The 18,529-nt window shown below is 43.6% G+C and overlaps 2 protein-coding genes across 3 annotated transcripts in view; one reads left to right on the top strand and one right to left on the bottom strand.

Moving 5' to 3' along the window:
- The window catches only part of LOC115464772 (oocyte zinc finger protein XlCOF6-like), a 524,570-nt gene that overhangs the window by 175,221 nt on the left and 330,820 nt on the right, over positions 1–18,529 (top strand). The gene's annotated exons all lie outside the window — the stretch shown is intronic.
- Positions 508–17,048, bottom strand: LOC115465066 (gastrula zinc finger protein XlCGF49.1-like). Of its 2 annotated transcripts, none has more exons than XM_030195469.1 (4): positions 16,882–17,048; positions 14,896–15,022; positions 8,467–8,562; positions 508–1,269 (listed from the first exon to the last, which is right to left on the bottom strand). In XM_030195469.1, the coding sequence occupies exons 1-4, from the start codon at positions 16,906–16,908 to the stop codon at positions 704–706; spliced, it is 816 nt and encodes a 271-aa protein (XP_030051329.1). In that variant the 5' UTR covers positions 16,909–17,048; the 3' UTR covers positions 508–703. The 2 variants fall into 2 exon arrangements, with proteins under 2 accessions (XP_030051329.1, XP_030051338.1); XM_030195478.1 differs by having other exon boundaries at positions 508–1,266.

Genomic DNA, 18,529 nt, shown 5'->3' with positions numbered 1-18,529 from the left:
CAATTAATGTGAATGGGAAGGAAGAGAGGAGGGTAGGTGGAGGCGAGTGGTTACAAGTGGTTACGAGTCAAAAGCAATGTTAAAGAGGTGGCCTTTCAGTCTAGATTTAAAGGTGGCCAAGGATGGGGCAAGACGTAGGGGCTCAGGAAGTTTATTCCAGGCGTAGGGTGCAGCGAGACAGAAGGCGTGAAGTCTGGAGTTGGCAGTAGTGGAGAAGGGAACAGATAAGAAGGATTTATCCATGGAGCGGAGTGCACGGGAAGGGGTGTAGGGAAGGACGAGTGTGGAGAGATACTGGGGAGCAGCAGAGTGAGTACATTTATAGGTTAGTAGAAGAAGTTTGAACAGGATGCGAAAACGGATAGGGAGCCAGTGAAGGGTCTTGAGGAGAGGGGTAGTATGAGTAAAGCGACCCTGGCGGAAGACGAGAGGGGCAGCAGAGTTTTGAACCGACTGGAGAGGGAAGAGGTGACTAAGTGGGAGGCCAGCAAGAAGCAGATTGCGGTAGTCTAAATGAGAGGAGACAAGGGTGTGGATGAGGGTTTTGGTAGAGTGCTGGAATGTCTCCAAATGAGTTAGCTTTACAAATGACAGTAATGATCTTCACTGCCATGCCAGGGTACGTGATATGATTTCAGTCTCAAAATTCACTGCTCTTCATGTTGGTCCTTTGGTGTTCCAGCCTGTGATTTTTCTACCGACTCTAGTCAGCCTCAGAAGATGTTTCCACGCTTGAAGTTAGCGGCTGGTGATAGCGCCTTTGGTGATATTTGATAAGATCTTTGCGACTGAACCTTTGCCCACATACTGAACATGGAAATGGTTTCTCTCCCGTGTGGACTCTCAGGTGTTTATCCAGGCCTTCCTTTCGTGAGAAAGCTTTATGGCATTCTGTACATGGAAAGTCTCTCTCCCCAGTGTGGGTTTTTTGATGCCTCCTTAGCTCTCTCCGGACCCTAAAACTTCTTCCACATTCAGAACACGGAAAGGGCCTTTCTCCTGTGTGAATTTTATGATGCGCTCTGAGATGTTTTTTCAAAATGTAACATTGTCCACATTCAGTACAGTGAAACGGCTTCTCCCCCGTGTGGAATTTCTGGTGTTCGATTAAGCTGTCCTTCCGACTGAAGGTCTTCCCACATTCAGCACACGCGAAAGGTCTCTCTCCCTTGTGCACTATCTCATGTTTTACCAGGTATCGTTTGTGTGTGAAAGTTTTCCCACATTCTGGGCATGAAAAGGTTTTTTCTTCTTTCGCCTCATTATCTGCTTAATATGAAATAAGACAGTAATCAAATATTAGTGACTAGGAATCAGAATTTAATAAGTCAAACAGTAACCATGTGGGATCTATGTACACAGAACACTGCCACTGCCTTGTGGCTCATAAGATCCGCCCCCCCCCCCCCCCCCAATCACCAACAAGTAGGCAGAATGCCCTGCTGCAGGCTCATTACTGATGAGATGAATAGGTGTCCTGTTTAAAGCCACAATTCTTTAACACTATCACCCTCAGGGTCACTGTTCCACTTACAGTCCTGCCAGTGGGTGGTGCTGTTTCACTATCACATTTTCAATAGTGAGGGACAGGCAAGCTATGCAGGACTCCAGGGAACCTGCCTGTCTCTAGCCATTGAAAACACAATATTGAAGCATCGCCCCCTACTGGCAGCACTGCAATTGGAGGAGTCCCGTTCAGCTTGGAACAGTAGTAAGGGTAATAGTAGGGGGAGATGGCTTCTAGGTAAAGCAGCCTCAATACACAGTGCTATCTATACACAAACAATGCAATTGAATACAAATAATACTCATACTAAATACACATAATACTATACTCTGCCTCCATGAGTATGGAGGCTGAACAAAGTTCATTTTTCAATTCTATCAGTGCTCTGGGATGGATACCATCTAGTCCAGGTGATTTGCTACTCTTCAATTTGTCAAATTGTCCCATTACATCTTCTAGGTTTAGAGAGATTTGTTTCAGTTTCTTTGACTTGTCAGCATTGAATCTGGCACCGGTATCTCTTCCACATCTTCCTCGGTGAAGACCAATGCAAAGGATGGTATTTTTGAACAGCATCCATGCCTGGTGTAAATTTTTGACCTTTGCAGCTGCTCCTCTAAGTTGTTTTTTTTTCACTATCCTTCTCATGTTATCATTGTCCCCTTTTTGAAAGTTAAATGCCAACGTATTGGATTCCCTGTGTGTCCTTACTCCAGAGCCGATATCAAATCTGATCATATTATGATCACAGTTATCAAGCAGCACTTAACACCATTACCTCCCGCACCAGATCATGTGCTCCACTAAAGACTAGGTCTAGAATTTATCCTTCTCTTGTTGGCTCAAGTACTAGCTGCTCCAGAAAGCAGTCCTTGATTTCATCAAGGAATTTTACCTCCCTAGCATGACCAATGTTACATTTATCCAGTCAATATTGGGGTAATTAAAATCAATTGGCAATTGGAAGTATTTTCGGCCCTTGAAACAGCCCGGTTGCGGCGAAACAGGGTTCTCCTGTTGGGCTTATGATTATTGGACATGTGGGACGAGACCATGGACTATCGACATTAAGATGATTCAAGCTAAGTAATAATTGAAAGTGTATTTCACTGCATTTGTGGCGTATTCATCAGCCTCTACCTTATTGTATTGTTAAAGGTGTGTGCACAAGTATTTCATGAAGAAGAAGAGTGGAGTTTTTTTTTGTGAAGACTAGTGATTGAAGAGGACTTCTCTTAACTTTGAAAGGTGTTCCTTTAAAGAGATTTCTCCGTGGTTTCTGAAGTCTTTTTTTCTCCACATATTTTCATGAATATACGTGAATTTACACCTGCAATACAGGGTTCTATGTAGTAGAATTGGTTGTTGCGATATTTTGATATATATTCTACTAGCCTTTCAACATATATTAGTGATAATTAAAATCACCCATAATTGTATTCCCCAGGTTGTTAGCCTCCCTACTTTGACATTTCCACATCCGTCTGTTCATCCTGGCTAGGCGGACGGTAGTACACTCCTACCATTACCCTTTCCCCTTTACACATGGAATTTCAATTCACAGTGATTCCAAGAAGTGTTTTGTTTCCTGCAGAATTTTCAATCTACTTGATTCAAGGCCCTCCTTAACATACAACGCTACCCCTCCACCAATTTGATCCACCCTATCACTACGATATAATTTGTACCCCGGTATGACAGTGTCCCACTGGTTATCCTCCTTCCACCAGGTCTCAGAGATGCCTATCATATCTAATTTTTCATTTAGTGCAATATATTCGTTACTCTTTTCCTTGAATGTTGTAAGCCACATGGAGCCTGCCTCAGTGGGATTTTGTGGGATATAAGTGTTCACAATAAATAAATATTCTCTCTCTCCCATCTTATTTCTTAGGCTTCTGGCATTCGCATATAGACATTTCAAACTATGTTTGTTGCTCCTATTTACAACTTGCTCAGCTGTTGACAGTGTTAATTTGCAATCTGTCTGCTGCCAATTTAAAGGCACCTGGTCTACAATGCTCTCTACTGCAACGTCACTCTCAGGATGCCCTAACTTCCCTGTTTGGCGGCATCTTTTAAAGATACCTCGTTCCGGACCATGCGCTTTCTTCTCTCCTTGTCCTCTCTTTTTTCCTCCCCTTACAACGCATATATTCCCATTTACACCTCACGGGTCAAAGCAGATCACAATGAAAGAAGCTGTACATATCTAGGAATTTACATAAAATTAATCCTACCTAAGTATTAGATGGAAAGACACATTTCTGAAACAAGTGAAGTTTTTATAGTTTTTTTTTAATTGAAAATAACTTGTAGCGGAGAGAAATAAGGTTTGAACATTATGAAGACGGGCTGCTTGAAATGAAAGTAAGGGGCCCTTTGACTAAGCTACGTAGGCACCTATGCATGCCCAATGCGCGTCAATTTTGAGTTACCGCTCAGCTACATGGCCCTTGCAGTAATTTCATTTTTCTATGCGCATTGGCAAATATTTTTTTCTGGTGCGCAGGTGGTAATAAGGTGGTAATCGGCATTTTACGCGCACAGACCATTACTGCCCAGTTACCATGTGAGACCTTACCGCTAGGTCAATGGCTGGCGGTAAGGTCTCAGACCCAAAATGGACGCACGGCAATTTTAATTTTGCCGCAAGTCCATTTTTGGCAAATATTTTTAAAAAGACATTTTTTACAAGTGCGCTGAAAAATGATTCTGCGCGTACCCATGGCTCTTTTTGAGGGGGTACTGAGTACCGGCACCTTTTCCATTGTCTACTAAAACTGACCCATGGTCTCCAAGTTTTAATGAAGCATCTCAGGCTCTACACGCCAAAACTGCCTTGTCATAGATTCTGTGACTAGTTGCAGGGGGCCTGGCTATTGTGGTGTGGGTGCCTAAGTGATCACCCCACCCCTGAAGGGTGGCCTGGCATTTGAGTACCGGCACCTTTTTTGCTAGAAAAAAACGCACTCAGGCATATTTTCAAAGCACTTAGCCTTCCAAAGTTCCATAGAAACCTATGGAGCTTTGGAAGGCTAAGTGCTTTGAAAATATGCCTCACTGTGTGCACCCAAAACCCGCGCCTACACTACCGCAGGCCATTTTTCAGCGCACCTTTGTAAAAGGGCCCCAGTGATATTCTATCTAATTTTTCCGGAGAATAAATCAGGCGAAGTGCCGAATTCTGAATAGTCAGTAAACGCTTCATTAATTGTTTTGAAACGCCCAAATAAACAATATTGCAGTAATCCAACATACTCAAAATCAAAGACTGTACTATTAAGCAGTAATGATCTTGGCCAAAATACTTACGTACCCGCCTAAGATTACATATGGTAAAAGAAAAAAAGCTTTCGGTGTCTGATGACCTCAAGGTGGCCAAACAAGTAGAAAAGCTGACGTACAAAGCCAGAAGCATGCTTGGGTACATAAAGAGAGGGATGACCAGCAGAAAAAAGGAGGTGATAGTGTCCTTGTACAAGTCTCTGGTAAGCTTGAATATAAGAATAGACATACTGGGTTAGTCCAATGGTCCATCTAGCCCAGGATCCTGCTTCCAGCAGTAGCCAATCCAGGTCACAAGTATCTGACAGAAACCCAATTAGCAGCAACATTCCATGCGGAACCCCAAAGAGTAGCAACATTCCATGCGGAACCCCAAAGAGTAGCAACATTCCATGCAGAGCCCCAAAGAGTACCAACATTCCATGCGGAACCCCAAAGAGTACCAACATTCCATGCTACCAATCCCTGGGCAAGCAGTGGCTTCCCCATGTCTGTCTCAATAGCAGACTATGGACCTTTCCTCCAGGAACTTATCCAAACCTTTTTTAAACCCAGATACGCTAACTACCATTACGACATCCACCGGCAACGAGTTCCAGAACTTAACTATTTTTTGAGTGAAATAAAAAAAAGGTCCCATTTAGAGTACTGTGTGCAGTTCTGGAGACCGCACCTAAGGAAAGATATAAACAGGATGGAGTCGGTCCAGAGGGCGGCTGGCGTTAATGTACATGAGGTGAACCTTTTCCAAATGAAGGAAAACTCTGGAATGAGGGGGCATACGATGAAGTTAAGAGGAAATAGGCTAAGAAAAATACTGTTTCCCGGAAAGGCTGGTGGATGCGTGGAATGACCTCCTGGTGGAAGTCGTGGAGACAAGGACTATGTCGGAATTTAAGAAAGCATGGGACAAGCACATGGGATCCCTTAGGAAAAGGAGGAGCTAGGGGTTACTGAAGGGCAGACTGGATGGGCTATTTGGCCCTTATCTGCCGTCATGATTCTATGTTTGGATGATATTTCAAAAAAAAAAAAAAACAGAGAACCATTCATACAGATCATTCAATATTCTTAATAAGATCTCAAGATCCACCAAGTCAAAAGCGCTAGATAGATCGACCTGCAGCACCAAGGTTTTCCTACCTTCACCTCTGTCTTTTTCCTCCTGTCCCCTTGCCGCTGGAATAATTTACGTCTAGACTTGCGAGCCGAGCCACCCTTTAAGCAAAAACTCAAGGCCCGTCTTTTCGCTGCAACTTTTAATACGTGTTAGTTCTGGTGAACTTTTTCAGCAAGGACAGTTAGTTACAGAGTTTATTTGTTAAGCTTTAGTCGCCTCTGTTTTCCTCTGTAGCTTTCTAAAGTTAATTTGGGCTGTGTCTGTTTTCTGGTGTGCCTGGGATCTCTCCTGTCACTCAATGACATTCCGCATTCTTTTTTTTTTTCTTTTATCAAAATTTCAAAAATTAATCAAACACAAAAAGAATACTTGTACAGAAAAGTATGACATGACTACAACAATATGCAATTATATAAGAAAAAAAAAAAAGGAAAAACATTTTCTGTCAGTCAAAACTCAAGTCCACATTTTGGATCCATGATGTTAAACAATGGAAATTCTATTTTAGGAAAAAGTAAAGGAATTTTCTTCATCTGACAAACCACTAGATTCCTGTTAAATTAAGTTACAAAGAGAGCTATTATTGGGATCCCCCAATAATTCTTCTAGTTGACAAAAAAGCTATAAGTTGGGAAGGATCATAGAAAACGTATTTAACCGATTGGTACTTGATGACACATTTGCAAGGATATCGCAGAAAAAAAAAGGTAGCTCCTATCTGAACAACACCTGGTTTCATTAACAAAAATTGCTGACGTCTCTTCTGGGTGTCTTTGGAGACGTCCGGAATAATTTGAATTTTCAATCCCAGGAAAGTCTTATCTTTATTTTTAAAGATAAGAATGGATCCTAAGGAGCTTAGCTAAGATTGGGTGGCAGAGCCGGTGGCGGGAGGCGGGGATAGTGCTGGGCAGACTTATACGGTCTGTGCCAGAGCCGGTGGTGGGAGGCGGGGCTGGTGGTTGGAAGGCGGGGATAGTGCTGGGCAGACTTATACGGTGTGTGCCAGAGCCGGTGGTTGGGAGGCGGGGATAGTGCTGGGCAGACTTATACGGTCTGTGCCAGAGCCGGTGGTTGGGAGGCAGGGGATAGTGCTGGGCAGACTTATACGGTGTGTGCCAGAGCCGGTGGTTGGGAGGCGGGGATAGTGCTGGGCAGACTTATACGGTCTGTGCCAGAGCCGGTGGTTGGGAGGCGGGGATAGTGCTGGGCAGACTTATACGGTGTGTGCCAGAGCCAGTGGTGGGAGGCGGGGCTGGTGGTTGGAAGGCGGGGATAGTGCTGGGCAGACTTATACGGTCTGTGCCCTGAAGAGGACAGGTACAAATCAAAGTAGGGTATACACAAAAAGTAGCACATATGAGTTTATCTTGTTGGGCAGACTGGATGGACCATGCAGGTCTTTTTCTGCCGTCATTTACTATGTTTACTATGTTTATTTTTAAAGAACATTTTTTTCAACAACCAGGCTCTTATCAGGTGTCAGCAATCAAAGTTGATGCCACAACTAAATCAGTATCTGAAGACTCCAATAATGCAGAAACATCCAACTCTTGATTATCTTGATCTTGCTGATTAACTATTGATTTAGTAGGTAAATAATATCCGCATTCTTTTCTTTTTATATATCTGTGAAATTTTGTACATCGTTTAGATATGGGATTTCCCAGGATTCGGCGATTCGCAAATCATTAATACACAAACATAAACACTTACCCCCACCACCGCCACGATCAAAAGCATTTAACCGGCCAGGATGGGCACCTGGCCGGTTCTATGCCTCCTAACCGGCAATCCGGCGATATTCAGCAGGGGATAGCTGGCAATTTCTTGCAAAATATCACCACATAGCGTCTAGTAGTCTCAATTAACTGGACAAATTGGACCTCATAAAACACAGTCCTATCTATGCAATGTCACTTAGGGGCGCCCAAAACTGATCTGCGGCAGTGTGGGCGTGTGCTTTTGGCACGTGCAGGACCCTTATTATACTGCGTCTGGAAAAAGAGGGATTTTTTAAAGGGGCCAGAAAATGGACGTGTGGCAAAATGAAAACCAGTGAGTGTCCATTTTCGGTCTGAGACCTTAATGGCACCCACTGACTTAGCGGTAAGGTCTCATGCGCTAGCCAGTCAGCATGCAGTGCACAGCAACTGCCGTTCACCACTAGGTAGGTGCCCCGCGGTAGAGAATATTTTTGACCGCGTGTTTTTGGTGCTCGCCAAATTCAGAATTACCGCCCGGGGACCGTGGTAGCCGGGCAGTAATGCCGGTCTGGAGTGCGCTGAATGCATGTAGGCTCTTACCCGCCTTTGTAAAAGGACCCTTAGGTATTTAAATACTGAATATCACACTTAAATGCATAAACCTGGACGTGGCCCGCAACAAAGCACTCAACGCTACCGGCTGAATATTTATCTCACGTTAGGTGGATTTTAGAAGCCCCGCTTGTTATTCATCACCTGTCCATTCTGTGTAATATCTTTTAGTATTACTCAGCTCTACTCTGGCATTCCTTCCCTTACTCCATACAGTATTTATTATTACTCACCTGAGTATGAGCCACCGACTTCTCTCTTTCCTGGCTTCCGGGAATGTTGTTTAATCTTTGATAAAACGTCAGGATCGATAAACTGATGATTTGTTTCTGTGGAAAGAAATAAGAACATAAGCGCTGCCACAGTGGGACAGACCAAAGGTCCATCAAGCCCAGTATCCTGTTTCCAACACTCTGCATTGGCCCCACCCACTCTGCATTGGCTCCGCCCACTCTACCTCTTGTCATCTTTTTCTTTTGATATAGACACAAGGGGAAAAAAGATTTTAAATGTTCCCAGGTTTCAACCCAATTCGTGTTTAATGTGAGACATAAATAATATAAATAAATTTTGGGAGGGAGTTACGGGACTATTGACAGAGGCCCTGGACACTCCTTTCCCATGTGATCCAAAATGGTGTTTATTGGGGTGGGGGAACCAGAAAGGAGTGAAATGGGGACAAAGGATCAAGAGGTTAGGCCTCGCGGCTGCAAAATCTATAGTAGCGGCGTTCTGGAAACAAGACAAGGGACCCACACTACATAACTGGATTGGGAAGGTCAGGGGCTTAATGGTGATGGAGGAGTTGACAGATAAAAGGAGGGAGAGGTTCAATGCCCAGGCTGAAGAATGGAAACAATTTGATCGACTATTGGGGAAAGAATTGTAAGGGGGGGGGATATAAGGAGGGGAACTTGGGACTGGAAGGGACTAAGGAAGTGGGAAGGGGGGGAGGGGGGGAATAGGGGGGGGGGGAAATGGAGGAGACATAGGAGGGGACATTCTTTATTGTATATATGTTTGTATTCCGAGGTTCAGAGAAGGGAATGATTGTTGTCACCAGAATTTAGGATGAGACATTGCAATGTAACTCTTATAAGGTTTGTTCAATAAACTTTACAAAATTAAAAAAAAATATATATATAAATAAGTAAATAAATAACCGGATAGAAACTCTGAATGTTGAGCACCTCCTGATTCTCATAACATGGTCTGTTTTAGAAGCCCTTTAAGCTTTAGAAAAAAAAAAATCTTTGCACAAATATAACAATGTCCCCATAACCAGCCCCTCCAAATGACACACTGATTACAATTTCTAACAAATTTCTACTCTACCTATGAAAGGTTATTCCCTTATTATACTTCCTCTGTGTACATCCATATACTGCACAAGCCAGCACTTTTTGAAAATATAAGTGAGATAAATAAAAAGGAAACAGATAAAAACTAACCTATTGGCTTCAACTTCTTTCATTTCATCCGTTTCCCTCCTGTTTCCACGCAATCTCTACAGCAGCCGCGACAAAAATAAAAAAGCGCGGGGCGGCAGCAGCCTTCAGGCATGCGCTGTCGGCTCTGCTGGTCCTGCGCCCCCGCTGACGTCAACTTCAAGATCCGGGGGCAGAGGACCAGCAGAGCTGACGGCGCATGCCTGAAGGCTGCTGCCGCCCCGCGCTTTTTAAATTTTGTTGTTAATTGCCGGGAGAAGCAGCAGTGGTGGCGATGAGGAAAACAACGATTCGATCTCAGCGGGAGACTGTCCCGCTTTGGCGGGAGATGACCCACCAAAGCGGGAGACTTAGCAGGTCTGGAATTATGAAAACCAAACGACTAACTTGTGGAGAATGTCAATTTTTATTTATTTATTTATTTTGCTGCATTTATAACCCACATTTTCCCACCTATTTGCAGGCTCAATGTGGCTTACAATATAATACAACTACAATCACATCGATGGAATAGAGAATCAGAGTATATATAACAGATAAGGTGCATAGGAATATTATGGCAATCATATTAACGGAGAAGAATTTCAGAATTATTGCTATTAAGGTTCATACGAAAATTATGATGATTAAGAAGTGGGTAAGTGGATAACAACATAATATAATGATATCAGGACAAGGTATAATTGTCAGTAATTAGGATTGCTCACAAACATCAGTTATGCAGGAATGGACTCATTCGTCAGCTCAACAGATGTACAAACTAAAGTACAGAACCACATGTCAATTTTCTTTTGTAGTATATAGTATCAGAGGTCCGTGTCATTTATATTATGTAGGACGTACCATACGTAAGGCAAAAGTCCGTTTGACAGAACATAACAAGTCGATTGTCAACAAGGACTATGACAGTTACCTTAGTAGCTCATTGCTTACAATTCCAGCATATTTTTACAGCACTTAAATGGTTCATTATCAACCATGTTCCTGAGCCAGCACAAGGTGGAGACTGGGCAGCAATACTGACCCGCTCTGAACAGTTTTGGGTTTTTAAATTACAGACAGTTAGTCCTTCGGGCTTAAACGAAAGCATTGAATGAAATTCTATGATATGAAGTTGTCCTGTGGGGTCCAGGGGGCAGAAAATATCTTGAAAATGTCTAAGAGAGTCTATTTGGATTTCTAGCCATTTATCAGCATTTATATATTTACAGATGCATTCCCATGTTCAGCTATGGAATTGCGCGTTAAATAAAGTTTTTTCTTGCAGTGACGTCACAAGAAACTCATTTCCAGTTTTCTTCTTTTTTTTTTTTTTTGAAACTTTGAATTTTATTGAGAGCTTGAAATGGTTTAACAACTCTGAACCATTAAAGTAATGTTTCAATACATAAAAAAAAAAAAACGAAAAAAAAAACCCCAGGTAACTCACTTTATTCTAATACAAACGCTCTCTAGATAATACCCCTCCCCCAACCCACCAACCTCCGTTACAGCAGCTCCCTCCTCCCTCCCCAATGTACTCCCTCCCCTCCCCCTTTCCCGCCCCCCCCCAATTGCCCCCTCCCCACCATCGTATTTACCCTAAAAATTACAACTTTCACACTGCAACCAATATACGATCCAAATGTACCCATTCTGTCGCTTCTTGGTCAAAGCACCCCAATCTACGGTCTGTCAGTTTCTCCAAATCAGCCACCAGTCTGACTTTTGTTAACCACTGCTGTTTAGTGGGTCCAGAACTCGATTTCCAACAAAGAGCTATGACTGTCTTCGCCGCTGCCAGACAAAGACGTTTTATACGCCTCTGCCATTTTAGTCCTCTTCGGTTCCCCCATCCCAAAAGACACCACTTGGGATCGCAGGGAAACTCAGAGTCCAGGACAGTCGTGAGATTACGTGCCACTTCCAACCACCTGGCAGAGGTTATTAATAGTCGCAAACAGAAGGCAAAATGCTCTACTGGAAAAGGGGCACCAAGTGGAAGGAGTAGAGCAACAAAACTTTTCACAGATGGTGTTCAAAGGTAGAGACTGGAAAAATAAAACCCTCTAGGTGTTCATATCAGTGCTGAAAGCTTGATCAAAGAGCCAGATTTCGACAAGCTTTTTGAAAGTTGTGTAACAGGATTCTTATTTTATTTATTTATTTATTGGTATATTTCATTATTTCACTACAAATTGTGAATATGCAATCGGCATTACAAACAGGAAATACATATAAGAATAAATCTCAAGGCCTATTCGTCCACAAATTAAGAAACATTTGGTTCCAAGAATCAAGAAATGTGAACAACAAAAGGTAATTAAAAAAAAAAAACTACCAGTTGCTACCTCGGGTTAACGGCCCTAGCCTGCTATTTATGGAGGGCATACAACATTCATATCTACTCTAGCATCAAGAAAGTCTTTTAACTGTTTAGGGTCAACAAATTGAAACTGTTTGCCCTCCAGCAGTAAATTACATATACAAGGAAATCGTAATACAAAATTTATTCCCAATGCCAACGCTCTAGGAGGCTGTTCCAAAAAGGCCCTGCGTCTAGTTTGTGTAGGCTTTGAGAGATCTGGAAAAATACGGACCTTTGAGCCCATAAACAAGTTTTCTAAATGTCTTAAGGAAAGTCTTAATATAGCATTGCGATCAGGCTCCAGAACAAAAGTGACAAGCATAGTAGACCTCTGAGTAATAATTTCCAGTGAACTCTCGAGGAATGAGGTTAGATTCATTCCATCCCCCACCACTGGGGGGTTTCCATCACCTCCCTTTGGGTTCCAGATGTAATAGGCCCATGTTATGGGGGGCAATGAATCCTTATCCATTCCAAGAATGTCCACCATATATTTCTTGACCATTTCAACCGGTGGAATTAAAGGAGACTTAGGGAAATTTAGGAACCTAAGGTTAAGTCTCCTAGCCTGATTCTCCAAGTATTCCGTTCGTTTATGAAGAAAGATATTGTCCTTAACCAAAGCAGTCTCTAAAGTTCCCATTTCTTGCAATTTAGTACTCATATTTTCCAATTTCGAGGACTGCTGCGCAGACACCTGTGCTTGGAGTAGCGCAGCTTCAGAAAGAGTTTTTATATTGTCAGTATTTTCTTTTAATGTGGTTTGCATAGAGATTTGAATGTTATGTACCATGTCCCATAGTGACTCTAGTGTCACAGTTGCTGGTCTAACCACGCCACAAGCTCCAGGAGAGGGTTGAGTTTGAGCACCAACTTGAGACAGTTTAGTAACAATGTCCTGAGGAAATACCTGTAGTGCTGATTGAATTAGTGCTTCTCTTGGCTGGGGTTCATTCTCTAACGCTGCAGTCCTTCCCTCGAGCAGTTTGGGTTGAACTCCTTCGTTCTCCGTCCCTGCTTGGGCTGCCAGCAATTCCCTTCCGGGTTGAGGCGGAGCAATGCGTTCCACAGGGCTCAGGGAAGCCCCGTTAGCGCTCTCAATCGACGCCGACGCGTCGAGAGCTGCAGAAGGGGTCGAAGTTCCCCGAGGTCCCGGTAGCTGCCTCGGGAACTGCAGAGTCGTCTGCCGCCACGCCAAAGGTGCCTCAGGAGCCGAGGAATGCTCCTTGACTTTCCCCCTCCGTTTCCCCATCGTAGAGGTTACAGAGGCAGCGAGAACGGCAGGAAAAAACGGAGTCACCTCAGCAGCAAACACAGGTGCGTCCGGTCAAAGCGCCATCTTGGAATTCGTCAGGATTCTTATTTTAATTCAAGTAGAAGGATATTCCAGAGTTTTGGGCTGGGCATAACTGAATGCTGTTTCGCAAGTGTCATCCAATCATAAGCGGATTTTAACCCTTTGATGATTAGTCTTGGAAATACGTATTGAATTACATATCCCTAGACCCCTGATGCAGGCCGATTAGGCCGAAACATGAGTCGTGTCGGGTCGTCATCAATGTTTTAGAAGAATTTTGAACACCATCTGTGAGAGGTTATTATTAACCACTAAACGAGAATGGATACCTCTGAGGGCACTCTTCTTCACGTTTAAATTGATTATTTTGTAGCATATTATCCTGGTTCTTTTGAGAGCACTATTTGAGAAAGAACCAGTGATTTGGGGATTTTTGTTTTGGTATACACACCAGGACATCCACCCCTGTCACTGTTGTGCCCATGTTTCGTGCTCTCCTTCTTCTCGCCACCTGGTGACCAGACCTTGTGGCTGCAATGGACTGTCTGGTTACTGTTGCCCCGTTCCAGATTTCAGCCCGGTCCGGATCTTCCGGGCTGCCAGACTTGCTTGTTTTGTTTGGACCTTCACAGCACCCGTAGTTGCCTGGTGATTGCTGCAGCTGAGCCTCAGCTGCTGCTGGGCTTATTAGCCACTTGGAACTTTCTGTCTTTGCTTTTGCATCGCCTAAGGCCCTGGTATGTTGGTGCTTGTGGCACTTCTGCCTAGTTTAGTTTCTGGTTCAAGTTCCCTGCCTGATTCTAATTTAGTCTTTGTATAGTTTAGCTTGTACTGTCCTAGTCTTGATTCTCGTTTGTATTTCTGTGTCTAGTTCTTGGTTCTTTATGTGTCTTGTTTGGTGGCTGCTTGGCAGCTTTCAGTCATATTTCTTATCTGTTTGTGTTTCTTGTTTAGTGGCTGCGCTGGCAGCTTTTAGTCCTTCTCTGTTGTGTGTTGCCTGTTGGTATCCTGCCCCTGCCCTGTCCTGCAAAGCCCTACTGGCCGCCTGCACCCAGGGGCTCAACTCCTGGGGAAAAGCGGCTAAGCGCAGGTGAAGACTAGGGTTCCTGCTCTGCCTGTTCCAGCTTGTTTGCCTCTGCTGCTACTCCAGTCCGGGGTTCCAGTTCTGTTCTGCCCTGTCTCTGGTGTGGGGTGGTTTTGCCTGCCATTGCCGCTTCTCGGCAGTGGCCCAAGGGCTCACAAACCTAGTTCCTGTTTTGAAAACGTGACACCCTTACAGCAGTAATCTGATTGTGTTTGCAGACAGGAGGGCTGGAGGGACTGGACAAGACAAGAGTGTGTGCAGTCTAAACTGGGGGAATAACAAGAAATCTGTTCTGAGCTCCTGATTGCAGCATAAACATTCAATAAATGCTATGAAAGAGACAGGTGTCAAGCAAAAAGACCCAAACTACAATCTCGGGTACTGGCCAATACATAAAGCAACACAGGAGATGAAGTCTGAGGAAATTTCACAAATGATCTTCAGTAAATGAGTCCCTGCTGAAAAAGCAGATAATGCAAATCTTACCTAGAAATAGCAGGGTCTCGTAATTCTCCTCCATCACCTCCCTGTAAAGCTCCTTCTGTCCTTCATCTAAATATCTCCACTCCTCCTGGGAGAAAGAGACAGCGATGTCCTCAAACGTCACCCGCATCTGAAAACAAAAACAACAAACACACTCAGGGACAAGGGGCGATGCTCAGAATGCATTAGATTCCAGCTGGATTTATTCTCCTGACATTTTATCACAGAATACGGAATGCCAAGACCTCTTTTCTCCAGTAACTGCCAGACTTGTCCCCTCCCCACACCCTCCCTGGTGCGACCCTAGAATTCTAGATACGGGTCACAATGACCAACCTTTGAGCCTTAGGGGATAGAGGGGATGAAGAACTGTGGAGATTATTCTAGACCTCTGGAATTTAGGAATTCCCCAGATTTTCCAAAATATTAGAATTTCTTCAAATTTTCCCCGATACAGACGTTGAAATTCTTGAAAGACTTTCCCAAAAAACGGATGGGCAATTGAAGCGGAGGCCATGAAATGAAGTTGCGAGGACGGAAACTTGACAGCAACGTCGGAGAAGGGTGGTGGATGCCTGAAATGTTCTTTCTTGATAAATGGTGGGGTTGAAAAGAGTGATGGAATTCAAGAAGACGTGGGATCAGCACAGAGATTCCCTACACGGCATGAAGATGAAATAAAAGTATGAACCATTTCCATTGTTTAGGACTTTTCTGGAACTTTCAGCTCTTTTCTGACTGCAGTTTCTTTGTTACACAGTGCCGATTTTTTGCTGATGCTGCTGTACAATAAGCTCTGCCACCTCAGATAAGACTTTTGCTGCTTGGGCACCCCCCACATAAGTACATAAGTATTGCCATACTGGGAGAGACCAAAGTCCTAACTTTGTATATAAAGAAATATCCTATGTGTCTGTAATTAATTGAATTTCTGTTATATCTACTACCCATATTAAGAGTTGGGGTCGAGATTGGACAGTGGAAAAATAGAAGAGTCGGAGTCGAACGCTTGGTGTGCTGATTCCACAGCCCGGACTCACATGAAGAAAAACACAGAAAAGATTGCCAGAAAAAAACCTGAAAGAGACAAAGAAGTAACTCAGGATGCAAAGGACAGCCTGAAAAAAAATGGCTGAAAATGTAAAGCTAAAGGGGTCGATATTCCCTGCATGGTGGTTAGCAATTAGTAAAGCTCTAACCACCTCGAGCTGAATTAGACCCAGACATTCAGAATTGGGCCTAATCCGGCTACTGGTACTGAATATCCGGGTCTTAGTGGACTGCCAAAAGTTATCCACGTCCGGCCAATATTTAGAGCCAGGAGTGGCCTAATGGTTAGTGCAGCAGATTGCTGGGGAACTGGGTTCGATTCCCACTGCTACCTAATGGTCAGCAATGGATTGGGATCTTGGGGAACCTGGTTCAATTCCCTCTGCAGCTCCATGTGACCCTGGGCAAGTCACTTAACCCTCTGTTGCCCCATGTACGACAGTGTACTACTTAGATTGTGAGCCCACTAGGGACAGACCCAGTACCTGTACAATGAAACTGGTCTAACCAGTATATAAATACTGAAAAATGAAATTGCCTAAAAAATAAATAACTAGCCTGGTTAATTATCCAGACACCAAAGCACCGCAGTGGTCAGGGCTCATGCTCCGCAGTGCTATCTAGTTCAATGCTGCTGAATATTAGCAATCGGGCAGAGCAGTTAAGGGGAACCTTTTCCGCCTGATTAAATTACTCTGACAGAATTTACCAGGCAGGGAGGAAATGTTTTGTATCTTAGGCAGTAAAATGTGTGACATATACACAATGCATGGGGCAAACAGAAGAAAAAATGAGCCTGGCACTGCTCAATCCATCCGTGCAGCCCCCTGAGGCTCTTCTTCCTAATTCTTCTCCCCTCACACAGCAGCTGCTCCTCCTGCTTTACCAGACTCTCACTTTCCGCTTCCTGACATTTCTTTACATTCTCCTTCCTCTCACCTGCTGAGCAGAAAGTCCTGCAGCCATTCTCCTGCCCTTTTCCACAGCATCACTGCTCCAGCCCTGGCTCCCCGAGATGCACCTTCAAGCTTTGCAGGGTGAGTAGTACCAGTGCTCAGCCTCTCTCCAGAGTCCCCAGACCTCAGCAATAGTAGTTCAAGTCAACAAGCCCTGCCCCTAACAGGAAAGCACGATGCCACATAGGCATAGGATCCATGCAGCTCTGGATGACATGCTGGGAAATGTAGTCCTGAGATGGATCCATGCCGGTCTGATTGGCATGCTGGGAAATGTAGTCCTGAGGTGGATCCATGCCGGTCTGATTGGTATGCTGGGAAATGTAGTCCGGAGATGGATCCATGCAGGTCTGGATGGCATGCTGGGAAATGTAGTCCTATTTTGGAAGGGGAGGAGGGAGGAAGGAGGTTGGTTGAAAGCGAAACTAGAGCTGTCTCTGATTGTCAGTCAGTATCTCCTGCTGCAGTCCAGCACCGACAACAGGAGCTGTGTTGCCAAAGTAATGCATTAAAGTGATTATAAGAAAAAGGGAAACAAAACACATAGCAACATACATAGTAGATGACGGCAGAAAAAGACCTGCACGGTCCATCCAGTCTGCCCAACAAGATAAACTCATATGTGCTACTTTTTGTGTATACCCTACCTTGATCTGTACCTGTCCTCTTCAGATCTGTTTGTCAAAACATTTTTGGCTACATGAAGACTTAGTTGATCGACGCATCTTTCTCTTTCTCTGTAGTTTTGTTTTTTCTTTCTTTTTTTCTTGGTTAGGACCAGTCTAGTGATCATGTTTTAGCTTAACAAGCTTAGCGATTGTTACGTGTTCAACACTATGCATGTGAATATTGTTACCCGCCTTGGATAAAGGCGGGATATAAAAAGAAAAAGTAGTAAACAAATAAACCAAAACCCAGTAACAGTAACACAACTGGAACAGAAAATGTATTAGTACCTATCAGTAAATGTACTACTTTGGCAACACAAAAATGTCGTCTCAATAAAGTTACAGTATTTGTATCTGATTTCCTGACTCTGGAGCTGGACTGCACTGTCTCTGCTCAGGTCACATTTCTTGCCTGGTGGCCAAATAGAATAGATTTTCCTGCTCCTGCTGCTGCTGCTGTTTCTCCTCATTCACTGCTGGGATTCTACTGCATTTTTCCTGCGCATTCTTTCATTTTCTGTTTTGGGAACTGTGCATCACTGATCTCTTTGCATTTTACAGTGTACAGGAGAAATGCATTTCTGTTTCTATTTCTCTTCTTTAACTGGGATTCTACTGAGTTTTTCCTGCTCTCAGGTTTGGGAAATGTGCATCTCTGATTTCTTTGTATTTTACAGAGTACAGAAGGAAATGCATTTCTGTTTCTATTTCTCCTCTGTCCCTGGGATGAGTTTTTCCTGCTCATTCTTGGATTTTCTCTCTCGGTTTTGCGAAACCTGCATCACTGATCTTTTTGTATATTGTACAGTACAGGAGGAAATGCATTTCTGTTTCTGTCTCTCTTCTTTCCCTCAGGATTATATCCTGCTCACCAAAATCTTCATAGATCCAGGTTTTCTAATCATTTAATGTTATCAATAGAAATCAAACAAAATAAAACATGGAAAAGAAAATAAGATGATA

Source organism: Microcaecilia unicolor, chromosome 1, assembly GCF_901765095.1.
Source record: "Microcaecilia unicolor chromosome 1, aMicUni1.1, whole genome shotgun sequence".
NCBI classification, from domain to species: domain Eukaryota; kingdom Metazoa; phylum Chordata; class Amphibia; order Gymnophiona; family Siphonopidae; genus Microcaecilia; species Microcaecilia unicolor.
Note: the sequence above shows the minus strand (reverse complement) of the source record. Positions and strands in the feature narration are given on the sequence as shown.

Excerpts from the sequence above, each read along its gene's own strand:
- LOC115465066 (XM_030195469.1), bottom strand. The coding sequence starts at position 16,908 with ATGGCTGCAGGACTTTCTGCTCAGCAG. Across the intron at positions 8,563-14,895 it reads CGAGACCCTGCTATTTCTAG|AAACAAATCATCAGTTTATC; the intron begins GTAAGATTTGCA and ends TTCTTTCCACAG. Across the intron at positions 1,270-8,466 it reads AGTCGGTGGCTCATACTCAG|CAGATAATGAGGCGAAAGAA; the intron begins GTGAGTAATAAT and ends TTTCATATTAAG.